Source organism: Denticeps clupeoides, chromosome 19, assembly GCF_900700375.1.
Source record: "Denticeps clupeoides chromosome 19, fDenClu1.1, whole genome shotgun sequence".
Taxonomy (NCBI): Eukaryota; Metazoa; Chordata; class Actinopteri; order Clupeiformes; family Denticipitidae; genus Denticeps; species Denticeps clupeoides.
This window is the reverse complement of record NC_041725.1, coordinates 15030881-15049113: the sequence shown is the minus strand read 5'-3', so window position 1 is coordinate 15049113 and position 18233 is coordinate 15030881. Positions and strand designations below refer to the sequence as shown.

The 18233-nt window shown below is 44.2% G+C and overlaps 1 protein-coding gene across 1 annotated transcript; it reads right to left on the bottom strand.

The window, feature by feature from the left end:
• Positions 1 to 373: 373 nt before the first annotated feature.
• On the bottom strand, positions 374 to 18191 carry slco2a1 (solute carrier organic anion transporter family, member 2A1). The gene is made up of 14 exons (XM_028961406.1): positions 18103 to 18191; positions 12816 to 12953; positions 11917 to 12079; positions 10865 to 11086; positions 10271 to 10369; positions 9792 to 9928; positions 8270 to 8345; positions 7066 to 7230; positions 5686 to 5887; positions 4242 to 4389; positions 3155 to 3312; positions 2487 to 2551; positions 1561 to 1681; positions 374 to 1339 (listed from the first exon to the last, which is right to left on the bottom strand). The coding sequence occupies exons 1-14, from the start codon at positions 18154 to 18156 to the stop codon at positions 1219 to 1221; spliced, it is 1869 nt and encodes a 622-aa protein (XP_028817239.1). The 5' UTR covers positions 18157 to 18191; the 3' UTR covers positions 374 to 1218.
• Positions 18192 to 18233: the final 42 nt, after the last annotated feature.

Here is an 18233-nt window from a genome sequence, read left to right as displayed (position 1 = left end):
CGCATTTTAGGTCACCTAATCTCTATATTTGTAACGTTAATCCATTTAATCATAGCTAGGAGTAATAAAACATGAAAAAAAAAACATGATTCATACTCACGCTCACAAATTACAGGGTAATTTGGTGTCTGGCCGCCAGGTTACTGCCACCCGGCTTACTGGCTGATGACTCAGGCCAGTGTCCAGGCATCCACTGGTTACTGGTCAGCTCTAAAGTTTAAAATGCTTCTAATCCAGAAGAATCAAAGGCATACAAAGCATGCTTTTGATGTGGTAAAACTGCCCTCATCTGATTTGGACATTCAAAGACAATTTACGTGCATTTGAATACTTTTTTATTATTTTTGCATTAAAAATACAGTTTATTGTCTCAGTGAACATACATAACGCATAGTACTAAAGTGATACTATATCATATGGTTATAAAACTTTTATTAAAAAATGTTTTGAATATTTTACACACATTCAGTCCCCTCAGTTCACAGAGTGCCAACTTATGTTAACCAAACTAAACACATCTGAAATTTTAAGCTTGCTTATAACGTGAAGTTGCCCCAAGTGGAGACTTGAACAGTGCTATTCCTTGGTCTGGTGCTTTTACACAGCTTTGTGAAGAAGCGAGAAAGTGCCACATACACAGAACACCCTGTTCCATTTCACACACACACACACACACACACACCACTAATGAAATGAGAACTGAGGTACAAGGCCACTAAGAGCAATAACAGTCTGAAGATGAATCACGGCGCCAGGTTATCCATCTCTGAATGTGCTGAATTAGCTGCTCAGTCTTGAGTTGTTAAGGCCAGAGCATCAAATCAAACATTGGACAATGGCAGATGTTCCAGAATGTTCTTCAACATGCTCAAATCAATATCAAAAACATCGCTGTTTGATTTGTGTGGCCTGGCCATTAAAATGAAAATGTATTTAGAGACAGTATTTGGTTTGGCCATTGTGAAACTTATTTGAAAATATATGCTGAAATAATGAATCCCAGCTAGAACAACCTGTTGGAAGGTCCAAACCAAACCAGTCTTTTGAGGCAGAGTTCAGCTGAAAAGTGCCCTGTAAAGGATGTCTTATCTGCAGGTTGGACTGCTGGTTGCCTCCTTACAGCACTGACCACCTATGGAAGGCAATCGTCAGATAAGAGCATCCATCCTGGAGCTCCAGCAGTGTACTGGGTAAGTAGGGAAGAGTCCACCCCAGACATCACAGCAGTCCGTCGGGCCTCTTCTCTAAACTGTATTCTCTGGTGCGTTGCACCTTCCAACCTACAATCGCCAGCAAGAACGTCCCCAGGACTTTGAAGCCTACCTGGAGACCAAGGTATCTACAGGTAAAGGAAATACAGGTGAAAAGGAAGTCAGATCTTCATATCATATGATAAGAAATTTATGGTTATTACAATGTTATTAGTTGTATAAGTAATAGCATTAGTCATAATAGACATGAACACTTATAGTATTAATAGTAGGGTTAGGGTTAGTATTAATAGTAGTAGTAGTAGCTTGCAGGTGTTAATCAGGTCAAGTGAAAAGAGATTTTGTTTACCTGTTTCTAAGGAGGTTGTTGTCATAGTAACCACAGCCCAACTTCTTCCCGCAGACCTGCTTCCACCAGATGCAGGTGGAGTCTATGGTCATACCGAACAGGGCGGGGCCCGGTAGCCAGGCTGCATGGAGAACATAATCTGTTAGAGGTTTCCACCATGCTGCTAATCTGACTAATTCGTTTTTGACAATTTCTTATTTGTCACTTTACATGGGTCTTAAGAAGACACTTTAACAAAGCTTCATTTTTTATCTAACGCTGTTCCTTGAAGACCCCCTGACAGAATGTTTTCATTCCAACCGCCTGTGCATTCAGGACATTTGTTATTAGGTTGTTAATGATCGCTTGATCCTAATTAAGCCATGGTGGTTATGAAGTTGAGAACTGACAGTTGAATAGGGCAGCGGCTGGCCTAGCGGGTAAGGAAACGGAATCCAAAAATCACCGTCCCCACACACTGCTCCTCGGGCGCCTGTCATGGCTGCCCACTGCTCACCAAGAGTGATGGTTAAAAGCAGAGGAAAACATTTTGTTGTGTACACTGTGTGCTGTGTTTCACAATGACAATCACTTCACTTCCACTTCACTTTTTTAACAGTTAACATGAAGGGGCTACGCACATAACCACTAGGGGGCCCTAGAGCACTTTACTTTACACAGCAAACAGGTACGTGGTCTCTTTACTGTTTACACCGAACATACTTTGATACATACATACTTGTTCAGAACAAGCTTCAGAAAGTGAGAGAGTGTGTATTAGTGATGGATTCACTTGTTCCATTGGCTGACTCTCCATGCTGGTTTGGCGTATGGTTACATAAACGGCTTGTGACCAGCAGCGAATGGGTGTGAACCTGTTGAAACCCCGTAGAAGAGTAAGCGGAACGTGTTACGAAGCCATCAGCCGGTGGGGGGCAGCCACTCACCGAGAACTCGCATCAGTAAGAACTGCACACCGATGGCAAACGACTTCTCCTCATGGGGCACCGTCCTATGGAGAGAAGTTTGAATGAAGTTTACCTCCATTTTATAAGCAAAGAAATAGGCCGACCCCCAGATTTGCAGCATTTCATGATTTTATTTCTTTCTCATTGAAAAATTTTCTTTTTCAATTAGTAACATGTCACAACGTCACAGGTCAAATGTTTTTCTTTTTGCTATTTCCCCATCATTCTAAAAGATAGATTTCTTGATTTCTGGCTCCCTCACCATACCAAAAGGTCTGCCTGCTGCTCTGCCAACAGCACTTTACTTTTGACAAGTTTATCTACCAACAACGGTTTCCCAATCTGTTCCTCAGCAACCCCCACAGCCCTGCATACTTGTGTTATGGTCCAACTATTTCATGCCAGTTTGAGTAATTAACAGTATGTGGGTCAGTTGAATAACCTATTGAAAACGTGGCTATGCATCGCTGCAACTCAATGCTCTCTTCATCTGCGTGGCCCGCAGGTATTATTGCACACAGAGAGTGATGAACAAAAGACGTAATTAGGCAGATAACATTTGATTGAGGATCAAAGATAAAGGAAGTAAAAGAAGACGGTGCCTGTGATCAAAGCTAAGGACAAGCCCAGCCTCATGAACGTCCTACCTGAGCACCATCATGTAGATAGGGTTGTGGGTGAGGCTGGCCACCAGGCCTGCCAGCGAGATGAGGCACATGACGGGCAGCAGGAAGTGAGGGCAGCTGTTGGCACAGGAGCCGGGCCGGGCAATGCCACTTCCAATGCAGCTGCAGTTGGTATAGGCCTGAATGGAGGGAATGGAGGGACAGAATGATCAGATTTCTTAATCATCATAGGTAATATTTAGCCAGCTGTTGCAAATATTTGCAAGTCAAGTCAAACTCATAAAGATGCATCAAATGTTAGTTGAACAAGGCACATAGTTCTTGCCTAATAATTAATATGTTCCATCATAAGAAGAGCTAGATGCATATGAGAAAATTGCACTCAGTATGTATATGCATATGAGCACATATGTGGGATTTGTCTGATTTTGCCTGCTGCTTGATCTAATTACATTATACATACATTATGCAAAGTGTATGTCTAGAGCAGCCTCGAGAGGGACAAAATGATCAAAGTATGGTGTAAAGTCATCACCCAGAGAACATGACAGTGGAACATTTAATACTCTAAAGCAATACACTGCTGGTGAGAAATGCAATTTTTCCTTTCCTTCAACAATATAAAGAGAGGAAAGTCATGAAGATTCATAAAGATTCATTATTTTTCAAAAACTGACTTCTGCTGTAAGCATTTTAAAAAGGGTGGCAGTAGCCCCGCGGTTAACTAACAGATGATCAAACCCCACTTGCTACCAGGGGGCCTGAGTTGGGCACTTAATACTGGACTGCTAAATAAAATAGAATGAACTGTTAATGCAATACGTGTAAGCGTCCGCTCTGCGGTGATTAATTAAAAGCAACATGTTGCATATGGAAAGATGCTTCTGATTGGACAATAGCACTAGTCAAATTTAACAGGATCAGTCTCACCCTGACTGCCAAGTAGTGAGCGTTCTGAATGGAAACAACCACCGGATGCTGCACCACATCAGTTCTGTTCGTTTCCTTTTAGAATAGCCCCTGTTTTTTCAGCACAGGCTGGTAGTTGCTGCTGTGCCACTCGTACCGGGGATTTTCAAACTCATTTAATTAGACAGTGAGCACTGACCAGCACACGGAAGGGGTTTTGGGGGTCCTTGGTGAAGTTGGTGCAGCCGGCGTGACAGGGGGAGACGTGCTCCACATCATCTGAGCCACAGACGGGGTTAAAGGCGCTGGAGGAGCATGTGCAGTTGGACATGCAGACGAGGAGGGGTCTGCAGGACAGAATACAAGGATCAGAGGAAAGAAACCTGCATAAGCTCCTCCCACCCATATACAACATGGTAATCATCCAGCAGAATTTAGCAAACAGCCCTGAAATGCCTAAAACAAAGACTTCAATTGGGTCACGTTGCCACTGCAGTTGATTTGTCGCCAGTAAGTGAGTACGGAGAGGTCGCCGGCATGAGACCGACACTCCAGTAACCCCCCCTCTCTATTGACTCTAATTCTACAGACCCACACATCCAGCCTCCATTTCGTCTTCCGCCAAGATAACAGCATCATTACAGGTCGGATGCGGGTCCACAGTGAGGAACTGTCACTCCGCGCGCTTTATCTTGTAGGAACACGGTGTTCCACAGGGCTTAGGCTTTCACTTGACAAGGAAACCGCACAGCAAACTGCCACCCCTCTCGTGCCCTGAAACCACCAAGGCGACAAGACGACTGCATACACAGTAGTGAGAGCATTTTATTTTTGTCGGTATAGTAAATATCGAGATATTCCAACACTAAATGAATCTCCTTGCTGTGGGTTTAATCCTGGGTTTAGTCGCACCTGTACCGTTGGTGGCCAGGATGTTTTTTTGTTCCCTTCGTTTCTCCGCCCTCCTGTGTAAACTTGAACATAGTGTGCTGCACATTCCTCCCTCGTAAACAGCACGACCTCTTAACCACTTGAGCGGGCCGATCTGCCAAAGCTCAGCAGCTGAGACGAGCCATTCCGGGGATGTTACGGCTCGGAGCGTAATACAAGTGCCCCCTTTGGACGGCGCTGCTTGGCCCCCGCTATTAAAGGAGAGCCCAATAAGAGAGGTTTACGCACGCTGTTTAAATCTTCCCAGAGGCCTGAGGGGCTGTTGACCTGTCAGCTTGCCGCACTCGGAGCTGCTCGACCACCGTGGTTGGTTTTGTGGTGTGTTAGGCCTCAGCTGACAAGCAAAACTGAGACCGGAGGAGCCACGCATGGGATATTTCTGTCCCGAGTACATCAGACACCGCAGCACCAACAACAGAATGCAACTTTAAATAATAAGCACATGAACTATAATACACTAAAATACCTACACATTCATACAAATATTTAATTGATATTGATGCCATATTAATTAACTACTAGTTGCAAATAATTCTTAGTGATTATTACTAATACTCTTAATTTAATCAAATTGATTTCCCCTGTTAACAGTTTAAACCCTCATCAACTATCATTAATTAGCAGATTTGAACATATAATGCATATTAGATTCGGTATGACAATGATTATAAAGAAGTGTGTGTGTGTCTCACTTGTTCGTCTTGGATTGGGGATAGATGCCGCTGACCCTCTGGGTGGGGCAGCCCATGAAGAAGAGTGGGATGCAGAGGAGGATGGAGGTGAGCAGCATCAGGATGGAGAAACGAGGGATCACCCGGAGCGACATGCCTGACTTCTTCATGATCACCCCGCCGATCAGCATCCCCACAGCAAGAGACGGAAGGTTCACCGCGCCTGGAGAGAGGCCATGCCCTTTGTTATCAATCAAGATATCCTTAATAACACCCAAATATGGCAAGGGGGTCTTTCAAATAAAACTAGATCCCATCCATGGAACTATCCTAACCTCATTTATGTCAGGACAGTTTCCCCACATATATATATCTATATTAAATATTTCTGTAAGTAAGATGGCATAATAACAAACACTCTCCGAATAACATTCTGTTTGATTCAAAAAAACGTTCAGCAGTGCAAGAAATGCACGAGTGCATGAATGAAATTCACATCAGGCCATAAATGGAAGCAAGTGTTTCATAACTGCAGAAATCACAGAGCTGCATGAACTCACACGGCCCCCAGGGCCAGAGGCGCCCCGCAGAACAACTCGAGAACAACAAAGGACAAAACCTCACACGTCTGATGTGCTGCAATTACGATGACGACGGTCTGAAACGTTCCTAAAACGTTCCGAGCTCGGGTGAGTAAACCATCCGCATTCTTCCCATTTCTAATGCTTTTTTCATGACTTCTGACTCACAGTAGGAATGTGAACAACTCACACAAATCCTGCCTTTGAAGAGAAATCTTTTTGAGAGAGAAGCTGCCAGAGAATTTGTTCTTGTGTGAGTTTATTTAAAAGATCTGAATCAATTCAGTCGCTCTGCTTGCACTAGGCCCCCAAATCCCACCCTGCATTTTAAATAACATTAGTCTATTTATACCACAAACTGGAGAACCAGCCATGAGGGTGCAGGCAGCAGCAACAGGAATCAATTTTGGCCCTCATGGCAGATACAGTTTTGTGCATGAATCAGCAGTGTCTGGAAAGCAAATATTAAAAGGGTCAGATTATTGCTGCGGCTCCCAGCAGTCTATTGATGCATCAGAAATGTTTTCATAGATTGACGTTCCGTTGATAAGTTCTCACCCAGTGGATAAGCTGTTCTAAGAGAGAGTATTGAGGGGTGAAACTTGACCATTTGGGCGTGCTTGACATTTTGGGTGAAACTAAGATATGCAAATCAAATGCATATCAGCTTATTCTACTGCCAAATGATATGATTAAATTCTTAATAATTTTTTAGTTATTGAACTAAAACTAAACCACTGGTGTTGAATTGGTGCTGAAAAAAAAGTCAGTTGGTAGTTTTTGCATAGTTGGTAAAGCTTGGTCATGTGACCACACTGACCTATCAGCAGGTTGCCGTAGGCTGCGGAGGTGCTGTACTGGCGCTCCAGGAACTTGTTGAGGAAGGTGGAGAGGCCAGCCAACACTGAGGAGAAGCAACACTGAGCCAGAACCAGGAGCAGGAAGATGGGGCTGAGGAGCAGCCGCACAAAGAGCCGTGGGAACACTGCATACACACACACACGCACACACATATATCACTCACTGTACACAATACGGTGAAAAAGTAATACAGGGACAAAAGAGGTATTCCATACTGAACATTATTAATGCACATAGGCATGAAAAATGGGATCCTTTCATTAGTTATGCAACCAATCATCAGGACCCTTTTGTGCAATTTGAAGGATGGCGGTTCACAGAACATGGAAGGCTGGGCATGAAAAGACGCAGTGGAGATTATTACACAAATGTAGTTCTGTGTGGAGTTCTATCCAGTGACCTCAAATGTGCATACCTGCTCCAGATCTGATTCATCACGTTTTGAAATGTTGTGGGTATGATGTCAATGTGTAGAAATGAACGTCATGAACTGTCTGTTTTGCTGCATGCATGAAAAATAGGTGCCAAGGCTCTAACCTGCTTTTGAAAAATATACATGCATATATACAGACCACTCGTTTATGAACCGGAAGACAACAAAGTCTCAGGTTCAAACCCCACTTACTACTATTGTTTCCCTTAACCCTGAGTGTCCCTGTCCCTGTAACCACGGTACTGATTGTAAGTTGCTCTGGATAAGGTCGTCTGATAAATTCCATAAATGTAAATGATATGAGTGGGTCAGCATGACCTGTTACATGCATATGCAAGTATGTTCACACGTCTACAACCCAAAAACAGCCAACATGAATATGCAGAAATACAACTAGCAAGCAGCTATGGCAACACATGCAAAATGTGCAGTCAGCACCTGAAGGCACAGCGCGTGTTTAAGAGCTCGTCAGATCCTGTTAAGCTAAAGTCTTCATCAGTCATGCCGACTCAACGGTAAAGCGGCAGACGAGGGGAGAGGGCGATGCCCTCCGGAACGTTCTTGCCTAAAGAATGGGCAGCAGACAGAAAAACGCAGAACCACGAGCGCATCACATCACACCGCAGCCGTGGAAATTATTATTACACCCTGTGCCGTCAGGGTTATTTACAAAAGCATCTGAATGGGTTAGTGCATGCCAAGTCACATTACCCCAGTGGCAGCAACTTACTCTTTAGGAACTCCAGCATGGAGACGTCTGGCCTTTTGGAATCGTCACCCTTGAGATCGTCATCACTTTCAAGTGCCTGAAAAACCAAGGAATTATGAAATTAATTAAGAAATTCAGCAATTTCCTCTAAGATGAATAAATGTTTCTGATTCTGATGGATTGTGAATTTAGAGTCTTTAGGGCCATTCATAAATCTGTTATATTGTAAAGAACAATTCTGGCTTTTTATTTATTTATTTATGTCAGCCCACAGCAGATAAAAAAATGACAGGTCTCCCAGTGGGGCTTTTATGGCTGGTGCCGTTGTTCCAGATCTGATGAAGCGAATTAGGCCTGTCAGTGTCTGGTTTAGGATTGTTTGAAGAAGGAAACTGGTCACACTCATTAAACGCTGATAACATTTGCATATTATTTTACATTTTGTTATCTCTCCTAGAAGGCTTGCAACACTGAATATTGAGGGATTAAAGCTGGATTTAGCAGCTTTTCAATGAATATGAGTCTGACTCTGACTTTGGTGGTCAAGTGGTGTCTGAAGTGACGAGTGGCCATGCCGAGCAATCCTTGTGTTGTTTGACACTTGTGTGAAGCACCCCGGAGATGGGTGATGCATTGGTGGATTGTCTGTTTGGGGCATACTTGATGGACACCTATGGGCCATTACGTTTGAGTCTGAACTTGGCTCTTTGATGTTGTGGTCATGATGCATTGTTCTGGAAAAAACTGTGCAATTCTCAAAACTGGCCAAAATCTGATTGTTAAATCTACAAACCACAGCAAACAGACCTCAGTTTATGTCAAAGACCATATTAAACACGCCTCATTAAAACTGGCAACACTGCGGTTATGTCAGAAACAGAATTTACTGTGTATGGCGGCTGTAATTTAGCTGGCTCTGAGATTTCAGTTTCTGAAAACTCACAAAAACTGAAAGGAAGAGTCACCAAGGGTTGGCATAAGTCACTGCTCGGCACCGTGGCACGGCTACTTTCTCACTTTCAGTGAAAAGCCTCCACATGTGCTGATGATTAGGCTTTCGGAAACTTTCTGCACAAGCCACGCTGCTTTACCATACCCTGATAGGGTCCTACCACACACAGCACTAGACGTTAATGAAATCGTTCTGCTGGCATGGACGGAGTGCACATCGGAGTTTTCTGAAGGCTGTGGTTTTAATCAAAACCGATGTCAGCAGTGCATCACGGCTGAGGGCAGTGGCGGATTTACGAGCGGTGCGCCGAGCCTGAGGTAGAATTGGAAACGCAACATTCAAATCTGCCGTTTCATAAACCGGGACGCATTTCACCATCAATTACCACAGATGTGGAGAATATCACCATCTGGACGCTTGAATAATGTGAGAGCAGAGTGGAGGCTCGGCCTCATACGTCAATCCAGACTGTAAATATTGCGGTTACTGCCCTGTAGAGAGTTAATTTCTGAAATGACTTACGCCGCGCCCTTCCAGCCAAACACAGAGCAGAAAAAGCAGAGAGAAGGAGGGAGATAGACGGGGACTCACGCTCTCGGTCGGCATGCTGCGGGGAAAGAAGAAGTAAGGCATGGCGGTCAGGGCGAGACCCACCGAGGCCACAAGCAGCCCCATCCACCAGGCCCCCACCCAGCGAGGGTCCGCAGGGGTCAATTCCTGCACCTCAGCTACAATTAGAGGATAAAGATGGATGAAGAAAGGAAAAAACTGTGATGTGGTCTATCTATCTATCTATCTATCTATCTGTCTATCTATCTTTCTTTCTAAAAAGGAACGTGCTACACAGCAGAGTATTAAGAATTCAGCAACCATCTGTGGTGCAACGTCATTGTTAATATCTGGCTGGTTGCCTTGTTCTGTGGGAGAGAGAGAAATGTTTTGGGTCCACTCCTCATGATCGCTACAGCAACTCCTGACAGCAGGAGTGAGGAATTATGTAGTAATTTAGTAACTGTCTGATAGGGGAAAACGCCAAATTTATCATCGTTTCACAACCCAGGCCGCCCTACCTGGTTTAACAAAGTTCACATCCACATAGATGCGCAGCATCACTGAGCCCAGGAGGTAGCCGATGGCCGGGCCAAACACGGACACGGCAAAGAGAATAGCTGCAGAACACACAGAGCCAAAGAAGGTCAAACGTGTTTTTGTGTAATAATTTATATGCAAAAACAGATTTGTTTTTAAGGTCGGTGATCCAGGGGGGGGGTTTAGGAGGGATGGTGGGCTGTGTTAGGAAAGTGGAATAAAAAAGGAAATGGGGCATAATGAAAGGAGCGCATGGTAATAACGAAGGGGGTCTATTAATAATTTAGAGGGGCTTGGAGGAGCTCTCACCCGACCATAACAGGAATGCTGAATAAATAAACGAAGTACGTGAGAAGTACCAGACCCTGGTGTGAAATTCATGACCTGAATGTGTCACTGCAAGAAAAAGGTGTGCGCCGTCATTCACGTCACTCAGGGAGCACAAATGCAAATATTTACCTTCTGCCCAGGTCCATGTATCAAGAGTGGATCATGACGCACAGGCCAGCCTATATTTGCCACCATATTATTTACATTTTTGTTCCCCAGAAAACGTCACTACCACCCGCCCTCACCAATGTAAAGAGGAGAATTCTTTGGCGCTGCAAAGTCGTCGATGAAGGAAATGCCAAAGGGCTGGATGGGTACAGAACCGATGCCAAACAGCAGCTGAGCCGAAGCCATGAGCATCCAGAGGTTACTGGTGTCCACCAGACGCCTGGAGTCTTCCTGCCCGCAGGACACCGGACCAGATGAGAGGTTGGCATGGTGGGGCACACAGATATGCTGCCTGTCCACTGTCGAAGGGAGGGAGAGAGCAGTTTAGAGAGCACATCGTTCCGCTGGGACTGAACACCAACTGGACTGTCTGGGCACTAGACTGGTGCTGAAGATGTTTCTGGCCATTAATTTCAGTCGGATCCTCCATAAAGCACTCAACAGGTTATTCGTTTATACTTAGATCTTCTGATCCATCAGCAATATGACAAATATTTTTTTTATAAATGAAAACAAAGGAAAAATTATATAGGTTATATATTTAGTCATAGATTATTTTATATTTAGAGAATGATGAAAAATCCCTGACATGCCTCCAACAAAACCAGTAAAACCATCCAATAGAACATATTGGGGTGAGATGTACAGAAATATATGGGGCACAGAAGCACAGATGTACTCCATAAAAGTCAATGATGCTCATAAGAGGTTGGTCTGGTCCGGGACAGGGACAGAGCGTATGCAGGCGATCACAAGCCTGTTGAGATATGGCTAATCTCCCCGACTTTCCTTGAGTGTCTTCACATCAACGTCTTCCAACTGATTTATGTGTGGGATTTTTTTGCTAAAACTGACCTTTCTTGTTCTTCTTTTAGATTTAATTTTGTGTTATTAAAATTCACTGAACTTTTAATGGCAATTTTATTAATTTCTCATTTTCGGCAAATGAGGAGCTCCCTGTGAATTAAATTTCTTATTAACATTACGTAAGTAATCCCAGCCCTTGGGAGAGCTCTGTTAAAAAACATGTATCTCACTCATCAAGAGAATCACGTGTAGACACACAAGCGCAGTGTAAGACTCATGCAAAGAAGAAACTAGCGAAAGCCACTGCATGAGCTCTTCTCACCATGAAGCACGGAGTCGTAGTCGTACGGCTGGGACAGGAAGTGGGGTAGGGCCAGGATCAAGGCACTGATGGACATGAGGACACCGCCCAGTCCGATAAAGCGCGGGCGGTGCACCCGGCTGCCCAGGTAACTAACAAACACAATCAGCACAGTGTTCCCCACCTGAACAATAGGGAGAAAAAAACTGAGCAAGGAGAGTAAATAATTAAATGTCCTGTAAAACAAAAAGTATTACTAGAAAGTAATGGTGGAAACTTGTAATATAGTACTATACTCTAAAAGTATACAGCATTAACCTATTAGTTATACTAGCACTCTCATTGTACTATACAATTTTATAAAAGTAGTGTACTAGTTGTAATAGCACCATACTACTGTAATTAAAATATATAATAGGAGTTAATTGTTCATAAAAGGTACTAAAATAGTACCATTTGTAGTATATTAGTTATAGTAGCACTAAAATAATAAAATAGAAGCATATAATTGTATTATATTAGTTATAATTGCCTTATAATAGTGCTAGAAGCATATTTAATAGTACTATTATGATACACACACAGAGTGCCTCTCAGTAGATTAAACTGAGATACCATCACATCTGTGGAGGACACTAGCAGACACAACTTGGTTATGTAATGGGAACGGGAAAAGGCTGTTTCCAAAACAGGGGGGATGAAAAAGGAGTGACACGGCTGAAAGATTTCACTGAGGTCATCCCCACCCGCCAACCACAATTCCCCTGCAGGCAGCTCTTCAAAATAGAAGAGTACCTGACCAAACGGAGCTAAAGTTTTACGTTTACGTTTATCAAGTGTCGCCAATGCAAAACCTTCGACTTTTATGCAAATATCCGAGTGCTGTCTTGAACCAGGGCTTCTGAGAAAAGACCAATTACCTCATGCAGAGACGAGATGGTGCCAGAGGAGTAGCTGTCCAGACCAAAGCGTCTCTCGATGGTGGTGATGGTGCTCTTAAAGTAGGCGCTGTACAGCAGCTGGGTGAGTTGCAGCAGGCCATGACACAGGACGAAGAACTGGAGAGGAGAGAGGAGCATTTGGAAGATAATCACAACCAACTCTTGGGGAGCGGGAGATTCTCTAATGTACTTGAGAGGAACAGTGGAGCTGATGGAGCTGTCCATCAATTTCAAATGCCAAGAACTGAATTAGAGTGAGAGAAAAATCTGCAGCCATGCAGCTGCTCCCTGAGTGAGTGGAATAGATTGCCATTCGTCATATATTCTGGAGATAGCAATGAGAACCCTTTTTCACAATTACGTGGTCTATCTTGATGGAATTGTCTTCAGCGGTGCTCCTTTGCTAGGTGTCAGAGGTGGTAGCTTTATTTAAGCATAACATTTGTCATGTTTTACATAAAAACTGAATCGAGGGGTCTCTTTAAAACAGAACGTTAGAACGTTCGGTCCACGGAGAGGATGAGCAGTGCCTGAAACTTTCGGAGGCAAAGCAAAGCTTGCAGACATTCGCGTAGGATCGGAAGATAATGTGGGCCTGTGATTGGTCAGCACATTTTTTAAAAGAGCTATTGTATCATATACTTAGTTTTTCTCCAACCTATTAATCAAGCGCTTTTTTTAAAGCAAGGTTGACACTCACCCAGGTCCATCAGCCTTCCCTTTGATCACTATCAGGAGGTGTCATGGTCTGTAAAATGTAAAATTTGGATGGAGGTAGGGTGGCTCTGTTTTTAGCTAGCGACTGAGACAAAGCCTGTCATGAAGAACTCCAGTGGTGCAAGTGGAGGTGAATAGGTGTGTAGAAAACGGAGAAACCCGGAGAACCTGGAGGGGAGCTCAGGAGAACGTGCTGGAGCTGGTGCTGAAACTCACAACGTTGGAGGCCATGGCAGTAACCTCTTTAGAATAAAGCCACGGTGACCCCTCTTTCTGAGACCTGGAAATTGCGTCTGGCCAGGTTTTTACAATTGCCCGGGTTATTGAGCTGCCTGTAGTAAAACATTAGTAATGTGCAAACTGAATGAAAAACCTTTGTGGCTTGTTACACAGATGCTTGGAACTGGGCCGGTGTGCAGGAGCCCGGGTTCATCGCTAGAGCGGTCAGGTTTGCCGGTACTTGCGTCTGGTGCCTGGAAAGCTCAGGTCACTGGCCCTGGTTTTTGTACACGGCTTTGATTGGAAGGGCATATTTGCGCATTGTGAGTGAAGGCCTTTGACTCTCCCCCTCTGAAAGGGCTCTTTTGGTAGCCAGAAACGCAGGAAAGATCAAAGCTTCTCAGTCCTGGACACATTCCCGGTGCTCTGCAAAGAGCCGGCCGGCTCATTTGGCTATGATGCCGCTGCTGCTGAAAACAAGAAAACGGGGAGTTGTCAGCATCGGATGGGGTCACCCAGACATCTGGTGGGACAGGTGCTTCGTTTTTTTTTTTTTTTTTTTGCAAAAACTCTCCAAACTAAGACCACCCCTTCTGTCATCCAGTGGCAAGGCTTCCGTCCCTGGAACAGTAGATGCTCCCACACAATGCATCCACGTTGTCTGCAGAAAGATTGTTAATTACAGAAAGCCCCCGCAGAGCCTCCTGCACAACGAAGGTCTCAGTTACGTCTCTCTGACTTTTAAAATATGTTTTCGTTTAGGGGGTGGTAGTAGCCTTGTGGGAACCAGAAGACCCAGGTTCAAATCCCGCTTACTACCATTGTGTCCCTGAGCAAGACACTGAACCCTAAATTGCCCCAGGGGGGGACTGTCCCTGTAACTGCTGATTGTAAGTCGATCTGGATAAGGGCGTCTGATAAATGCTGTAAATGTAGTTAGTAACCAGTCAGTGGACAAAAATGTGCGTTTACTTTTATGCTATATCCTCTATCACTATATTCTGTGGATGAAAACCCATGAAAATCCACACGTGCTATATGAGTTCGAGATAATCCACAACAAGGTGTATGTTTAATGGTTTTAGTACTCATCCTTAAATCTTTTAACACACACCTCTGAGCCGATTATCACCCCGCTCTTTCCAAAACTAATTAAAACGGTACACACTTGGTTGGCTTGGTGTTTGCGCTGCGTCTTTTCTCTTCAGATACACCCAGCAGGTTACAGTGGGTATCCCGATTAGAAGACCAGCTTGTTAAATCAGAGTGGTGATTAAACCTTTTTTAGTAATAAACCAGTCAGTGGTACAACTCAATTTAGTTGAGCAAATTAGTTCAAGTTCATGTTGTTGCGACGAAAGTCTAATCATTGGACAATTCCAGTCAAACGTTTGGTGACATTAAGCAACCCAGACCTAGTAGCGTGGGGAGAACTGAGAACAACTAGATTGTCCAGGCTGCATTCTCGTGTAAGACACCCTCACAAATGTCACAATATCCATTTCACCAATCACAATGCTTGAATTCTTCCATTGTTTGTATTGGTAGCAGCAGTGTATATGACGCTGGTGACATTGACTGACACCCCTGCAGGTCAAGGGGTATTAGCAGGTTAGAGAATACTGTGAAAGGGGAGGAGGTGACACCTGGGCGTGTGATGTATTGACAGGAGTGGGGTTTAAATTGCCCAGAATGAGAGCTGTCAATCATCCTTTTGGACTTGGACGCCCAGTCATTGTATATATTACCTTGTCGGTGTACCTTGTGGCACGCATTGCTTCGTTTTGTACGTGTATAATGTTTCGTAAGTAAATCCTGTCCTGTGAAGTCGAGCATTTGTGTCCTTCATCCATGTCATGTGGCCACCGGCATGACAAAAGGATTATACACCAACAAGTAAGGTGTCAAGTACACAACCCACTATTAAGCCCTTTCAGTTCAAATGCAGAAATGACCAAGAGCGATGGACAACAGGAAATGTCACGACCACCTGGTCCAAACTGGACATTCTCTACTGAGGTCTGGTCTTGCCCATCCCCTGACGCCCATTGTGTCTGACCAGAGTCCTGTGGAGCAGAGAGAATCGGGGGAAGTTCGGATTTCCCAGCTTAGATAGGTTCAACGAGAAAGGCGAGCTTGAAATAAAGCAAATGAAAGGCTCTTTCAACTGTGAAAAGAAGCAGCATCCAAACAACGTTATTGATTCAAAGGGATGCATTCTGGGTGCAGATATCTATCAAGATGCTGGTTCACTGGTGGATCTTTACTATCTACAAAGATGAAAAGCACTAAGATTGAAATATGTACAGTTTTTTGAAGGTCGGAAATGTTGGGCACAAATTCAACCTGTGTCGCGACACGAACACGCATCTGAAGGGTTAAGGTGACAAGCAAAACTGTCAAAGGCTGTGGAGTCAAACAGAATTGGCAGTTAATATGTAATCTGTAAATGCATGGCTGCTTTGTATGATATCATAGGGGGACTGTTCTGTGGTTTTAAATGTTAAAACTGTGCTGCCAAAATGCCTCCCAGAAAGGTTCTCTATGGTATGGATCATCAACAGGGTCATCAACATGTGCATGTTAGACAAACACCCATCCCTAGCACCAAAGGTCAGAACATCCCACCAGAACTGACATAAAGCCCATCAGGGAGGAAACCAAGAGATGGTGGTCAGCTCGGTTCTATTAATAATGTCTGTGAAGGATAATTATACCTATTAATACTAAACACACACACACAACACAGTCTGAAGCAAAGAAGTTGCCGTCTCAAAAAGAAATCCTTGTACTGTGGATAATTACATGCTTCATTCATGTAAAGAATGTAAAGAAAAACCAAAATTATTGGTAATCCAAATAATTATCATTTTACTAATGATCAATAAAAAAAATCACTTTACAGACTAAACAGAAATGTCCAAATCTTCATGACTTGGCTCCTGCTGAATAGTATAAGGTTTTTCTACTGTCATTTTTGGAGAGTGCAGGACGATTGCTTCAGTTACCCCGAAATGAACTGGCCCTCAAGCATGGTCTATTGACGGTGTAGAAAAGTCTGGAACAATTTGTCTCATAATACGTGTCAGAGTTTCGGCAAGACCACGCAGGCTCCCCGCGAGAGAGCGGCCGATGGAAGGATGTTTGGGGAGGATGTGCAGAAGACGCACAGTATCTACAGGATCTACAGTAGACAGAGTGCAGTTCTAGTCCAGAGGTCGGGGCCGGGAGGCATGTGTTGTTTCTGGACATGCACCCCCACTTCTGCGCAGGATGGGACGGGGGTGGGCAGATTAATCCACCAAAAACTAGTCGTCATTTCTGTTTGCGAAACAGAAATGATAATTATTATTATTACTTTTTTTATGACTCTGATGTTCACTACAGCTGAACGCTCACCATGTGACACAGCAAAATGTCAATGAAATGTTGCAAGCTTTTTTATAATAATAATATTAATCAAAAATCAAATAACGACTCACTGGAGAGAGAAGCATCCTTTAGTCTGACGCAATTTATGAGGTGCCAGTGTTCCAATGTCTTTCAGCTAGAGGAACCAGGGACTCCAGGTCATGACCTGCTCTGGATCTACCTTACATGCAGCCATTGCTGAAGGTTTTTACTCAGCTCCAGATGGAGAAGAGTGGAATAGAGTCATGAGTTGTGGAAGAAAAGCATCACAGCTGCTCTTCAGGAGAAGACACACCTCACACCTAGGTGGTAGTAGCCTAGTGGTTAACACACTCGCCTATGAACCAGAAGACCCAGGTTCAAACCCCACTTACTACCATCATGTCCCTGAGCAAGACACTTAACCCTAAGTTGCTCCAGGGGGGGGACTGTCCCTGTAACTACTGATTGTAAGTCGCTCTGGATAAGGGCGTCTGGTAAATGCTGTAAATGTAAATGTAAACCTCAGTCCTACACGCTCGTTGCGGCACACGGTCTAGAACCCTGAGCAAAACGCATGTTACACATACCAGGAATAGTTTTAACAAGAAGAAGAAGGTGGTCATGTTCCCAAGCCGATTTCAGAAACGGTTTCACACAGACCACAGGAACATCTGACAACCGAGCTGCTCTGACTTTACGTTTTTAACTCACACCAACCAAGGTGGCCGGATCTCTTGAGGCTTTTTAATGAGAAGATCCGTGCCCTTAAGAGCACTCTTATCCACCACGAGATTTAAACTTCTGCCGTTCTGAAGATTGAATTTACATTAATTATGAAGCATTTGCATTCCAACAGCATCTTCAGAGCTGAACGTGCAAAGTCCTAAAGGCAGGAAGGGCTGAGAGCTGCAGGTCGGCCAGGGTGGAGATGGTCTACCTTGATGTTGCAGAAGATCGACGCCGCGGGCTTCTTGGTGTCCAGGGCCAACATCTCCGTGCCGCCGCGGATCTGCTCGGCTGCTCTGCGCGTCTGAATGGGGGGGTTTATGGCTCGCGCTGATGCGGGTT

What these genes read in the sequence shown, in the direction of transcription:
- slco2a1 (XM_028961406.1), bottom strand. Translation starts at nt 18,156, where the DNA reads ATGTTGGCCCTGGACACCAAGAAGCCCGCGGCGTCGATCTTCTGCAAC. An exon ending in GCAGCATGCCGACCGAGAGC is followed by an intron (nt 8,346 to 9,791) that starts GTGAGTCCCCGT and finishes TTGGTTTTTCAG; the next exon opens with GCACTTGAAAGTGATGACGA. An exon ending in CCCCAATCCAAGACGAACAA is followed by an intron (nt 4,390 to 5,685) that starts GTGAGACACACA and finishes TCTGTCCTGCAG; the next exon opens with ACCCCTCCTCGTCTGCATGT.